Source organism: Pipistrellus hanaki (assembly GCF_964339955.1).
Source record: "Pipistrellus hanaki genome assembly, chromosome: 8".
NCBI lineage: Eukaryota > Metazoa > Chordata > Mammalia > Chiroptera > Vespertilionidae > Pipistrellus > Pipistrellus hanaki.
In genome coordinates this window covers 8,808,895-8,822,668 of record NC_140510.1, presented here as the reverse complement: position 1 = coordinate 8,822,668, position 13,774 = coordinate 8,808,895, and the positions used below count along the sequence as shown (strand labels likewise).

The following is a 13,774-nucleotide window of genomic DNA, read 5'->3' as shown; positions in this document are numbered from 1 at the left end:
ACTGGCTTACTGCATTTACTCTTTGCTCCCAATCATGCTTGTCATCAGATAATATTTCCCTAATCTTGTTTATGGATTCCTCGAGGTCTCGGCTGGAATAAATCTGTAAGCAAAATTAATTTACAATAAGCACAAGATAATGTAAAAAATAGAAAAGATTTATTTATTAATTACATGAAGTCAAGAGTATTTAGTAAAATAAATCATTTCATTTTCCAGAAGAGCCTATGAGATAACATGTGGACAGATTTGTCCTAAAGTGAGCTTCACCCCCTTGTGAGTATGTACCCACGAGATCTGGTGCCCAGATAAGGGTAACCCAGCCTCAAATACAGTTTTATGGTAAATTTAACAGATGGCTTTCCATTTAAAAAGAACAAGACCTGCTGAGAATGGTCAGTGGTGCACAAGTCCTTCATATATAACACCGCATTACACCTATTTCACGTGCATCACTTTCAAATCTACTTTTTCATTTACTCCCACATCTGATAAGACAGGTAGGAGGATCATCAACCAGGAATGAGACATGCTAAAAAGGTCAAAAACTTAAGGATAAAACTTAGCCTAAGATGCCTGTTATCTAATTTACACACATATGGAAACCAAACAGCAGTTAAGCAATTCATCTACATATATGAAAGCCTAAGCAACCAATGACCAAACAACTGGTCAACCAGTCGCTATGACGTGTACTGACCACCAGAGGGGCAGACACTCAACACAGGAGCTGCCCCCTTGTGGTCAGTGCACTCCCACTGTGGGAGTACCACTCAGCTGACCGATGGGCACCAGATACCAGGCTCATGGCTGGCGAGCGCAGCTGTGGTGGCACCAGCCCCTCCTGCCTCCGGAGCAGCATTATCCAAGTGGCAGTGGCACAGCAGCATTATCGGAGCAGCAGTGCTGAAGCAAGGATGAGTGGGAGTGGCACAGCATGGCACCTGCCCAGGCTAAGGCTGGGGCTCCCCCGCAGCCGCCTGCAGCTGTGCGCACTACTACATCCTTCAGGGGACGTCAGACTGCCTGTTTGGGCCCGATCCAGCCTGGCCTGTGGGGATCGGGCCAAAACCGGCAGTCAAACATCCTCTGAGATGTCCTGAATTATAAGAGGGCACAGGCCAGACTGAGAGGCCCCACCAGTGCACGAATCCATGAACCAGGCCTCTAGTATAGACATAAAATGCTATAGTAATCCAGAGCATTGGCTAGTCAATGTAGGCTAAGAAAAGTATTACTAGCTCCAGTCATTAATAAAAAACACTAAGACATTCAAAGCAGTTAAAATGCATGACTTTATCCCAACTTTTATCAATACCTTTGCTTCATCTGTTAGATACTTAAGTGAAGCATCAAGATGGCATAAATAAGCTTTTATTAAACTACTAGAGGCCCAGTGCACGAAATTCATGCACAGAGGAGGGGGTGTCCCTCAGCCCAGCCTGCACCCCCTAACCACTCCCCTGCCAACCTGATCGACACCTAACTGATCCACTGTTGGCCCAATTACCCCTAACTGCCTGCCCCTGCTGGCTTGGTCACCCCTAACTGTCCTCCCCTAAAGGCCTGGTTGCCCCCAACTTCCCTCCCCAGCTGGCCCATTACCCCTAACTGCCCTCCCTTGCCAACCTGGTTGCCCCTAACTACCCTCCCCTGCTGGCCTGGTTCCCTCCAACTGCCCTCCCCTGCAGGCCTGATCGCCAACAACTGCCCTCCCCTGATGGCCAGCTTGAGGCAGCATCTTGTGTCTATATGGGGATGGCCATCTTGTGTGTTGGAATGATGGTCAATTTGCATATTACCTCTTTATTATATAGAATTCTTCATAGCTTCTCAGACACCAAAATCCTTCAAATTTACAAATTTTTTCTAAGAAAAATCCCTAAATAAGCATGCTTCTTTGTTCCTTTGTGTCATCTAGTCACTACCCTCCCCCCACTTTTATGTGCCCTGACCCACAAGCTTGTTACTAAAAACAGCAACTTCTTTCTAGTTCTTACTGAAAGATCATCCTGGGCCTTGACTTCTGCTCATTTTAGCTATTAAGGCTCCAACATTTTCTAGTCTGCAATCTGAGGTTTACAGATCTCAGATCTCCTGTAGTCTTGATATGTAAAATTATTTACTGAGTTAAGCAACTTCCCTTATCACATATTTGAAAAGTGAAATCTGAAGAGTAAGCCTCTTCTCGTTTTTAATCAAACTCAAATATCCTCACTCACCTGCACTGCAGGTACGTCGTCAAAAGCTTTAATGAAATCCTCTTCATCAACAGCGCCAGCTCCTTCTTTTGGCGCTATAAAAAATTTATTTTAAAATGTAAAAAATGTTCATTGGAAGAATCTGAATAAATACAATAACAGTTATATTTTGGTAGATTTGTAATCATTTCTTTAAAGTGATTACACAATGCTTATTTTTTTTTAAATAGGTTTTTATTGATTTTAGAGAAGGAAGAGGGAGAGATAGAATCATCAATGATGAGAGAATCATCAATCAGCTGCCTCCTGCACACACTCTATTGAGGATTGAGTCTGCACCTGGCATATGCCCTGACTGGGAATCAAACTATGACCACCTGGTTCATGGGTCAATGTGCAACCAATTAAAATAGGTTCTAATGCATTTAACAGTTTCGTTTCAACTTTATATTAGCCTTAAAACATTTTCATTCCCTTTGAACTCATGATAATTGCCAATTTTTCATTTATGCATCAGTAATAAATTTCCCCTATAAAATTGTTGTAAGATGCTTTGTTAATTGCTATCATTTAGGAGCAAGTTTTTCTTTTTGCTACTATGAACTCCACACATAAAATCTTATGACCTCTTACAACTGTTGTTTTCATAATAAAGATTTCAAAACTGGTGCCTGCAGGTTCCTTGCGGCCCTAATTAATGATGTACACTGATTACTGTGAGTGCTTCTCTAGAGCTTCTTTCCAGAAACCTTTCTGGTGCTTAGTGCTCTGCTGGAACCCGCACAGCAAAGGGCTTTATGGACACCTCCTGGCAGCAGTACATGCGTGCCAACCCCCAGTGAACAACCTCTCCACGGCATTTACAGGCCAACTACGGACAGGTGCCAGTCATGCACGGAGCTGGTGTTCTGTGCCGGTTCTAGTGCTAAGACTGGACCCCAAGTCCTGAGGCCGCCCTGTGATGGGCACTGCGCCACGTGCCCACAGAGGGACGAGGACGAGGGACCTGACAAGGAGGAGCCAACAAGGAAATTCATGGCCATGCCTACACAAACGGGGAAAAGCTGAGGTCAGGGCCGAGGGGGAAGACAGGGCTGGTATCTCTGCTGGTTTACACAGCTGAGACTTTTGGAAGGAATGTCTGGGTGAAGGGTGGGAAGGAAATGAAGTGGTCTGATCATGCAGAAATTTCTGAAACCTTATTTGTAGAATTGACACCACTCAAGAATAGACCAGGAAAAAGGAGTAGGAAGGCTGTTTGGCCACAAGAGGAATGAAGTACTGATACACGCTACGATGTAGATGAATCTCAGAATCATGCTCAGTGAAAGAAGCCAGAGCAAAGATCACATTTCTTCAGAATAGCCAGCATAGGTGAATTCTCAGGGACAAAATGCAGATTGGTGATGGCAGGGGCTGGAGGAAGGAATGGGGAGCAATGTATAAAGTGTGAGGTTTCCTTTTGGGGTGAGGACACTGTTTTGGAACTAGAGTGGTGGGTGCACAATACTGTGAATATACTAAATGCCAATGAATTATGATCTTTAAAATGGCTAATTTTATGCTATGTGAATTTAAGCTCAATAACAAAAATAAAAATTTTTAAATGTACTCCCCTAAAAAACGTTATCGAATCACACTCTCCATGCAGTCAGAGCTGCTGGCAGAGGCCCGGACTCCAGCACTCCAGGGCCAGTTCCGAGAGCGGGCAAGACCAGCAGGACGCGGCGTGCGGATGCTAACCCGGCCTCAGCTTTAACTCAGCACATCAGCAAGCTCAAAAGTCCAAAGCTAACAGGAGCACGCTCTAAAAGCAGTGGCCACATATTTTGTAAGTAAAAAAGTAGGAAATTTGCATATAAATTCACAATGTGACACCAAAATGAAAGTAAATAATAAGGACTCAAACTGTACGAACTTGGGGGTGAAAGGCAGTATTTAGGGAGGAAATCTTTGTAAATCAATTTTCAAGCCTCAAGGAACTAATCCCTACTATTTACTTAATTTAATATCCGTACTGGTCTCACAAGGAACAATGCTACCTGGAGAAACAAATACATTTTAAAGACAGAAGATAGTCTATCTTGATAAATAAAAACTGGCCAAAAAGGCCCCAATGACACTTTCAGACACTGCGAGAGCCCATTCAGTAACCAACCAATGCCACGGGAGCGCCCTCTTGCTCTTCCTCTCTCAGCTACGCTCACCTTGGTTTGGGCTTCATTCGGCTATACTCTCCGCCTACAGCATCTCAAATTCCGTCCCTCCAACTCTTCACACTGACAGCACGGATGTTAAAGAATGGCCAGCAGAGATACCGCGAGTGAGACTGCTTCACTTCTGAAGGACCCAGAAGGCAAGTACCAGCACCTCTGGCTTAAAAGCTTGCCCGGCTGACCGCACACCGCCCCAGGGCCTGGAATTACCTGAAGACTTAGACCCAAGAGTGGATGAGCCAAGCCGCCGGGTGGTCCCCATTCCAGCGTTTCTCCGTGAGGTTGGTGGAGCTTTGGAAGATGTAGAACTGGCAGAGGAGGGTCTGTTACCATCCACAGAATCTTCATCATCAAAATTTTTATCTGAAGAGTAAGCACAGAAATCACTGGTTTTAGTTGTTTTTTTTAAATACTTTTTAACCTGAACTTCAAACAGCTAGTCTTAGAGGTGCACAGCTTGCCTCCTCTTTTGGAATCTGAGGGGCCTGTCCAGGGTCTTTGCAGGCCTCAGGAAGTCCAGAATGCAGCCACAACCATCCAGTTCACTCGCACATACTGGAACCCTCTCGGCCCCATTTGGAAAATAGAAAGCACATAAAGAAGAAAGCAATCTCTCATAAGGCCACCACCTAGGAACATTCGGGCATGTTTCTGACCGTCCTGTCACGCAGTTTTAAATAACAGCTGGCATACCCAGCCGGCAGGACTCAGGGGTTGAGCGTCGACCTATGCACCAGGAGGTCATGGCTGGATTCCCAGGACACATGCCCAGGTTGTGGGCTCAATCCCCAGTGTGGGGCATGCAGGAGGCAGTTAATTGATGATTCTCTCTCATCACTTGTCTCTATTATATCTCTCTCTCCCTCTCCGAAATCAATAAAAATATACTTTTAAAAACAAAGCATTGAACAGACCATCAAACCTCAGAGGGAAGGGGGGTGAGGGATAAGAGATAAACCAAAGGACTTGTATTTATGAATATGAGCAACATAAGCAATGGACACAGACAGAAGTGGGGTAAGGGCAGGTGCTGGGAGGGCAGGAGTGGCTGGAGAGAAGTCAATGGGGGGAAAAGGAGACATATGCAATACTTTCAACATAAAGAATTTCAATTAAAAAACACATAAAAAATAAAAGCATATAATCCCACTACAGAACCTTTCTCAAAGAACAAAATTAATACATGTATAAACATAATTAAATAACTCAAATATCACCAGAAGAAAATAAATGAGAATAAAAGGCTTCTCTCCCACTCCACTAGTTTCCAGATTTTTTTTTTTTTTAATTTTCTATTTTGGAATAGTGTTGGAGTGACAGGACGGTTGTGAAGACGGTACAGAGTTCCCATCTACCCCACGCACAATCTCCATGCCATTAACATCTAACATCAGCAGAGTGCTTTTGGTACGTTATTAACTAAAATCCATAGTTCATTCAGAGCTCCTTCCTTTCCTCCTACTGTCCTTTATCTTCCAGGCCCACTGAGGATACCAAGCGACACGTGGTCATCACACCTCCTGGGCTCCTCCAGATTGTGAGTTCTCAGACTTCCCTGACAGATTCCAGGAGTACCGGTTGGATAGTTCACAGGTTCCTTCAATCTGCAAATACTTCCTGATTTTTCCACCATGGTGAGATAGAGTTTATGAGTTTGGGGAAGGAAGACTACAAGGTAAAATGCCATTTGCATTGCATCGCTTCCAGAGGACATGCCATGCACTAGTTCCTGACATGGACCTCGGCCCCTAAGGTAGTGTGTGTGTCCCGCTGGCCGCACTGGCTCTGGAAGAAGCCAGTGCACCTCCCTAACGGCGCGGGGGATGCTCTCCTCCTCTGGATGGAGCAGCTACAAAGCTGAGCGGGAGTGATTCCGCCCGGGAGAGTTGTCCTGTCTCCCTTGCTTACTGGCACGGACTCAGCAATACTGAGCTTATACTTTGGGTAATAACCTAACACGACTCTGTCTTATTGCTCAACCTGTTCCAGCTTTGACCATCGGGAATCTTTCCGTGGAGGCCTGGGTCCCTTTGACACCCCATGACTGTTTCTGTTTTGTCTTGAGCAGGTCCTTACTTTCTGGCATACAGGCTCACTGGTATGTTCCCTGCTCCCACCCTAAAATCTGTCATTTCCCCATGAAGTCCTGCTGCTGTCGGAAACCCAGATCTGGGCTTATTACACACATGATTCTGCTTTTGTTCTTCTTTAGAGAGCTTTCCATGTCTACACAAAACATCAATGGCATCACGTTAAACACCCAGCCCAACTTTCCACCTCCCATTAGACCATCCAAGTGCCACAGTGGGCTGTGTTCTGTATCTACAGGCCAGTTCTTACCAGGCTCGCTACATGCACTACCTCATCCACTCCTCACAGTGCTGCAGGAATTATTACCCAAACTTGTGTGGGAGAAAATCAAAGCTGAGAGGCAAGCTGTCGGCGCAGTCACACACTGCTCCTGCAGCCTCAGTCTGAGGGTTCCAAAGTCTACACTGCCCCAGAGTCACTTGTCCACTTACACCAACCCTCTAATCACAAAAGCTGCTTAAAAGTACTGGTGACATTTTTTGTCTGCACCAAACTGAGAATTGTAAGGAAAACTTATAAATTAATCAGAGTTAAATTCAGTGCACTTTAGGGACTACCTTTTATTGTAAGTTACATCTTTCTTGTTTTTATTGGCGTTAATAGCCCTTGTTCTATGAAAAAACAAGAGATAGGTGGGATTTTGTTTTGTTATTTGTTAATATTTAGTAAAATTAAAGTTTGTCACCCTGTAGCAATCTCTCTCCCCCCGCATCCCCATCCTATTTTAAAAATGTAACTCAGAAGTAAATGGCCTACAACAAAAACCTTGGTTTCTGAGACCGCACACACACACACACACACACACACACACACACACACACACGGCCCCTGTTCACCGGCCTGCAGCACTGCACCAAACTGACTCTGAAAACAAACCCACCAGGTCCATAACACAATTTCCTCTCCCAGATCTCCTCCCTGGGAGCCCCTACCAACTGGCAAACAACTGATTAGGAAAATCACATTTCAAAGTGTCTAAAACTTGGTTATGCAGTACTAGTGCCTGTTTTAATAACATCTCTTTGAATGCCTTCATTTTTTTAATTATTCCCTAAGGCAGCGACTGAAAATGGTACAGTGTCAGAAACAAAGCCAGGCTTCATCCCGGCAGCGAGAGGAAGCACAGAGCTTGCCCTCGGGCTTGCTGAAAGGATCAGACGACAAGGCCCAGGGCCCTCTCTGTCCAGCACCAGCACAACCAGAGAAAACCTGAAGCTCCGTGCCCACGTGTGAAAGCTGCCCTGCCCACTCCACAGGGGCGACTGTGAGGGTCATAAAACAAAGACAAGCAAAAGGCATTCAAGAAAGTGCTCATCGTCCAGTATGACCATTTTCTGCAAACTGAACCAAATTTAGTTTAAGGAGATAAATACACACACCTCCACAATCCCCTACAAAACACACACACAGCCAATCTGCTCCCTGTCGTACCTGTTTAGTGGCAGAGTCTCTGTTGTTATACCTTGTTTCCGTTGCAGGGAGTGGAAACAGCCTTCAGAGACAACAACTCACAGCCTGCCGGGAAAAGCATCCCAAGGGAAAGCAGACAGCGGCGCAGGCTGTCCCATCACACCACCCGCCTCCTCCGTCACAAACCCGGTGCGCAGGGAGCTCTTTAAAAGCATTGCAGCACGGCAAGGCATAGGTGCAACCTCCCTGTGAGCACTAAAGACTAATCAACAAGGTTCTTAGAAAACAATACTGCTTTTGTAGTTTTTCGGTTCCACTTTTGCATTTTTAAAATGCAAATCTTTAAAAGGGAAGGAAAATTGTCACTGCTGCAATTCCGTGTCTTCCTCCACCCGCCGCTGAAACCTTGGCATTTCTAGCCGCTGGACTCCTTTCCGGACAGCTTGTTCTTACTGACAAATGATTGCAATTGTAAAGTAACTTATGATCCTAATCCACATAGCATGAGTACAAGAGCAGAAAGAAATTAAAAGTACAGGGAATCCAGAGGCTGAGGAAAACACCGCAAGCTCGCTTTACTGTACCTACTTCCTCTCTAGTCCTCAAAGGGTAACATGAACGCATCTGTAGGCTTCACACTTTTCCCTGCCTAAATGCAAATATTCATGGCAATTATTTTTCCAAGTTTCAGCCACAATATTTAGTTATCAAAGCAAATAAAATCTTAAGTATTTACACATTTTATTTATTTCCTAAACAGTAAAATCTCAGACTGTACTGGCAGAGCCTACCTTTTCCCAGTAGCCATGTTTGTCAGGGACCGTGGTCCACAGAAACGCAGTGCTCTGAGAGCTGCATCTACCCACAGCCACTGGCATCAGCAAACGCCCCACCCACTGCTTCTTCAGTGTGATCTAGCCCCAAGGACAACTGCACCCTACTCCAAAATAAAAGCCTGGACTATATATATGTATCAGCGCTTTGTTTAAAGGGGGGTGTAGAGGTTGGGTGGAAGGTGATGACTTTACTCATGGAAGTCAACCTTCTTTAAAACTAGTGTTTGTTTTTAATTTAACGAATTATCTGATTTCCCCCACCACCCCCCCCCCCCCCCCGAAAACAGAGAAGAGCGTGACTAACATATACCTTAAATAAGAAGAGAAAGCGAACTGTAGCTTGAGCTGGTATCCCTCCCCGGCTATGGCAGGTGGTCTTCCTAGCACAGCACGCTTGTTCGCTTTCTACAGATGATCCCTGTACCCATGACCATGGGGCCAGAATTCCATACCGTGTGACATGCAGAGTGCAAGAAACAAGTACAGGGCCTGGAAGCCCAGATCAACATTGCTTTTAAATATATTTTTATTCATTTCAGAGAGGAAGGGGGAAGAGAGAGACAGAAACATCAACGATGAAAGAGAACCACCGACTGGCTGCCTCCTGCACACCTCTTATTGGGGATCGAGCCCGCAAAGCCTGGGCATGTGCCCTGAGCAGGAATCAAACCCAGGACCCTTCAGTTCACAGGCCAATGCTCTATCCACTGACCCAAAGTGCTAGGGCATCAGCACTATTTTAAAGACTATGCAAAATAATGAATGCCTGGCTTTTTAATAAAACAATAGGCAATAAATTCACTTTTAAAGGAATGCTTTTGTGGATGAAAAGGGGCCACATATTAAACATGACAAGCTCAGGGGAAGCCTGCCTGACAGCCTTACAAACTCAGAGACCAAAAGTAACCATATGGGATGGTCTGAAATTCAAACTTCCTAATGAAAAGCAAGTCATGGTGAGTAGTCCTATCTTCCTTGACAATGGTCATTCTACCTTAACGTCAACTGTCTTTCTGCATCTCAGATAACATACCTTTGGAATGCCTGAGAAATCCCTTCTCAGACTCCTCAGAGCACAGTGTCCCACCAGAGCACAAGACCACAGAACCCCTCATTGTTACCTCGTTCCCCAATACCATCTCTATGTGCTATACTGTTCACTATCCCACGCCTTTCAATACAAAAGAAGTCTCTCTCTTCATTTCACTTTTTATCTAATCCCTACTTTCTCCCTTCCCTCTAATCTACCACCAATGAATGTCATATAAGCCCCTCGAGTCTTTCTCTTTGATTGTGATGTGTAAAATAAGATGCATTCTCTGGAGCATTTTCTCATTCTGTTGAGATTTTGCTTCCCAGCAATTGTCATCAGTTTGGCTCAAATAAAATCATAAAAATTCTCATGGGTTTGGATGTTCCTTATGTTGACAGTCATATCTACACTGGGCAACAATTCAGATCTTACCTAACAATTAATCATTGGTCTATTTGTTATCAGACTTGCACAAATATTTCTCATTTCCAATAACTTAGAAAGATATGTAAAAATTTTTCAAATTATAACATTTTTTAGTGAAAAAAACGTTAGGTAGGATGCATTTGGCAGTAAAATAATAAAATAAATATATTCATGTACGAAGGCCAATTGATTATCTTTTATCTAGTTTATATTTTTGTTGGCAAATAAATATTTTATCTTTCTTTAGCTTTCTAGTTATAGGACTTCCATTCAGCCAGATTTCAGGCAGTCTGAATGAAGAAATGTTCATGAGTTTACCAGTATAATATTTTCATCCTTCCCATAAACATGTTAGCTTTGATTATAAACTCAAAAACATGAACATAGTTAACCAAATTAATGTCTATGGGCCTTGCTTCAATCAAATCCAATTAAAGATTATTAAGTGGCAGCAGTTGAAGGAGACTGACCAGTCTTTAATAACTGGCACTTCCATTAACATAAACATATCTGCATGACTGAAAGAACAAAAGCTTAAATAGAAAATAATTTGCTTTCAAAACCCAAGGAAAGAAAAACTGTAATTTTTGCTTCAAAGAATTTGCTAATTATCTGGAGATTGGGGGGGGGGGGGGGGGGGGGGAGGACCCACACAACATCTATAAAACAATGTATTTTTAAACATCTATAAAAACAATGTATATTCTTGGCAGTCAAAGATGAAAGACCTTAGGGGTAACCTAGCAACAAAAAAAAGAACCATTCGAATATGAAGTATTCTATTACCAACAGGACTAATTGCTACTCAGCTGTTTTTTAGTTGTTGATTTAGTCACAATTCTTACACTTTATATAACCAATTACATTTCTTAGAAAGCAATTTTGAATATTTCAAGAAATACAACCAAGAATGAAATTCATTTCTTCTCTAAGAGTATTGCTATTACATAGTTTCTTTCAACTTAGCTCAAATCCAGAGCTTTTATTACCTATTCAAAAAAGCATCATTATTGGACAACCAAGATGGCAGTGTGGGTAAAAAAAAAAAATGCCAGTACTCGCTGCCTCTCTCAACACATCAAAATTACAACTAAAATACAGAAAACCATCATTCAAAACCGCCTGAAATCTACTTGAGTGGAAGTCCTACAACTAGAAAGGTTAAGAAGAAAGCACATCAAGACTGGTAGGAGGGGCAGAGGCGTGGAACAGGCCAGTCCGAAACCCACGTGTGGCATGTTTTTTGCTTTGTTTTGTTAAATATATTTTTATTGACTTCAGAGAGGAAGGGAGAGAAGTGAGAGAAACATCAATGATGAAAGAGAATTACTGAACGGCTGCCTCCTGCACACCCTACACTGGGGATCAAGCCCACAACCCAGGCATTGTGCCCCAGATCAGAATCAAACCTGGAACCCTTCAGTCTGCAGGCTGACACTCTATCTACTGAGCCAAACTGGCTAGGGCTATTATTAATATTATTATTATTATTATTATTATTATTATTATTAATTATTGATTTCAGAGAGCAAGGGAGAGGGAGAGAGTATGAGAGAAACATCAATGACGAAAGAGACTCATTAATGGGACGTGTGGCACGTTTTTTAATCAGAAGGGCTATTTCCCCTGCCAAGTCCTCCCATAAGTAACAAGGGGTTCCCAGCCCAACACCAGACCCCTAGCCCAGGGTTCCAGAGCTGGGAAGAGAAGTCCATGTAACTTCAGGCTGTAAAAACCAGCCAGATTATAGATGAGTGACATGGAGGCTGTTGGAGTCCCAGGTGTTTCTCTTAAAGGCCACTCTACCAATTCCAAAAGACATAACAGCTCTACCTAATATAAAGAAACATAAACAAGGAAGTAGTCAAAACGTGGAGACAAAGAAACACACCACAAATGAAAGAACAGAAGAAATCTCCAGAAAGAGTAATAAATTAAATGGAAGCAAACAAACTACCGGATACAGAGTTCAAAACAATGGTTTTAAGGTTGCTCAAGAATCTTAATGATAATTTCAAAGACATGAAAAAGAACTAGGAAAAAATAAAGGCTACACTAACTGAAATGAAGAATAATTTACAGAGAATCAACAGTAGAGTAGATGAAGCCAAGAATCAAATAACTGATTTGGAATATGAGGAAGCAAAAAACACTCAATCAGAACAGCAATAATAAAAAATAATCCGAAAAAATGAGGACAGGGTAGGGAGCTTCTGGGAAAACTTCAAGCGTACCAACATTCACATCATGAGGTTTTCGGAAGGAGAACAGAGAGAGCAAGAAATTGAAAATATATGAAAAAATAATGACAGAAACCTTGCCTAATTTGGTGAAGGAAATAGACATACAAGTCCAGAAAGCACAGAATCCCAAAGAAGAGTAACCCAAAGAGACCCACATCAAGGTACATCATAATTAAAATGCAAAAGGTTAAAGTCAGAAAGAAGTTTAAAAGCAGCAAGAGAAAAGTCGTTACCTACAAGGGGAGCACCCATAAGATTGTCAGCTGGTTTCTCAACAGAAGCTTTGCAGGCCAAAAGGGATTGGCAAGAAATATTCAAAATGAGGAAAAGCAAGGACCTATATCCAAGATTACTCTACCCAGGAAAGTTATTTAGAATCAAAGGACAGCTAAACAGCTTCACAGACTAAAGGAGTATCCCCCTCAGCCCAGCCTGCATCCTCTCCAATATGGGACATCAATCTCATAATCCAGGACTGCTGGCTCCCAACCGCTCGCATGCCTGCCTGCCTGCCTGCCTGATTGCCCCTATCCACTTCTGCCTGTCAGCCTGATCACCCCCTAACCACTCCCTTGCCAGCTTGACTGACGCCTAACTGCTCCCCTGCTGGTCTGGTTGTCCCTAACTGCCTCCCCTGCAGGCCTGATCGCCCCCCAACTGCCCTCCCTTTCAGGCCTTGTCCCTCCCAGCTTCCTCCCCCCCCCACCCCCACTGGCCTGATTGTCCAAAACTGCCCTCCCCTGCTGGCCATCTTGTGTCCACAAGGGGGTGGCCATCTTGTGTGTTGGAGTGACAGTCGATTTGCATATTACCTCTTTATTAGATAGGATGTTAAAGGGTCTTCTTTAAGAAGAGAAACAAAAAATATGAACAGTAGAATGGTAATAAATACGTATCTATCAACAATTAAATCTAAAAAATAAACGAACAAGCATGCCGAGACTGGTTTGGCTCAATGGATAAAGCGTCGGCTTGGGGACTGAAGGGTCCCGGGTTCGATTCCGGTCAAGGGCATATACCTTGGTTGCGGGCATATCCCCGGTAGGGGGTGTGCAAGAGGCAGCTGATCGATGACTCTCTCATCGATGTTTCTAACTCTCCATCTCTCTCCCTTCCTCTCTGTATAAAATCAATAAAATATATTTAAATAAATAAATAAATAAATAAATAAATAAATAAATAAATAAACGAACAAGCAGGACAAAAACAGAATCACAGATACAGAGAACATTTTGACTATTGCCAGATTGGAGGGTGGTGTGGGATGGGTGAAAAAGATTAAGGGATTAAGAAGTACAAATTGGTTGTTACAGAACTG

General features: G+C 43.3%; 1 protein-coding gene across 13 annotated transcripts in view; it reads right to left on the bottom strand.

The window, feature by feature from the left end:
- Window positions 1–13,774, bottom strand: part of CLASP1 (cytoplasmic linker associated protein 1) — a 221,949-nt gene that overhangs the window by 111,382 nt on the left and 96,793 nt on the right. For all 13 annotated transcript variants that reach the window (XR_014795731.1, XM_084892205.1, XM_084892201.1 and 10 more), the window contains exons 9-11: window positions 4,628–4,780; window positions 2,223–2,296; window positions 11–103 (exon numbers count right to left, since the gene is read on the bottom strand). Coding sequence is in view for 12 of the 13 variants with exons in the window: in XM_084892205.1 (XP_084748331.1) it covers window positions 11–103; window positions 2,223–2,296; window positions 4,628–4,780 (320 nt within the window). In the remaining variant the exon portion in view is untranslated. The remainder of the gene's footprint in view (window positions 1–10; window positions 104–2,222; window positions 2,297–4,627; window positions 4,781–13,774) is intronic.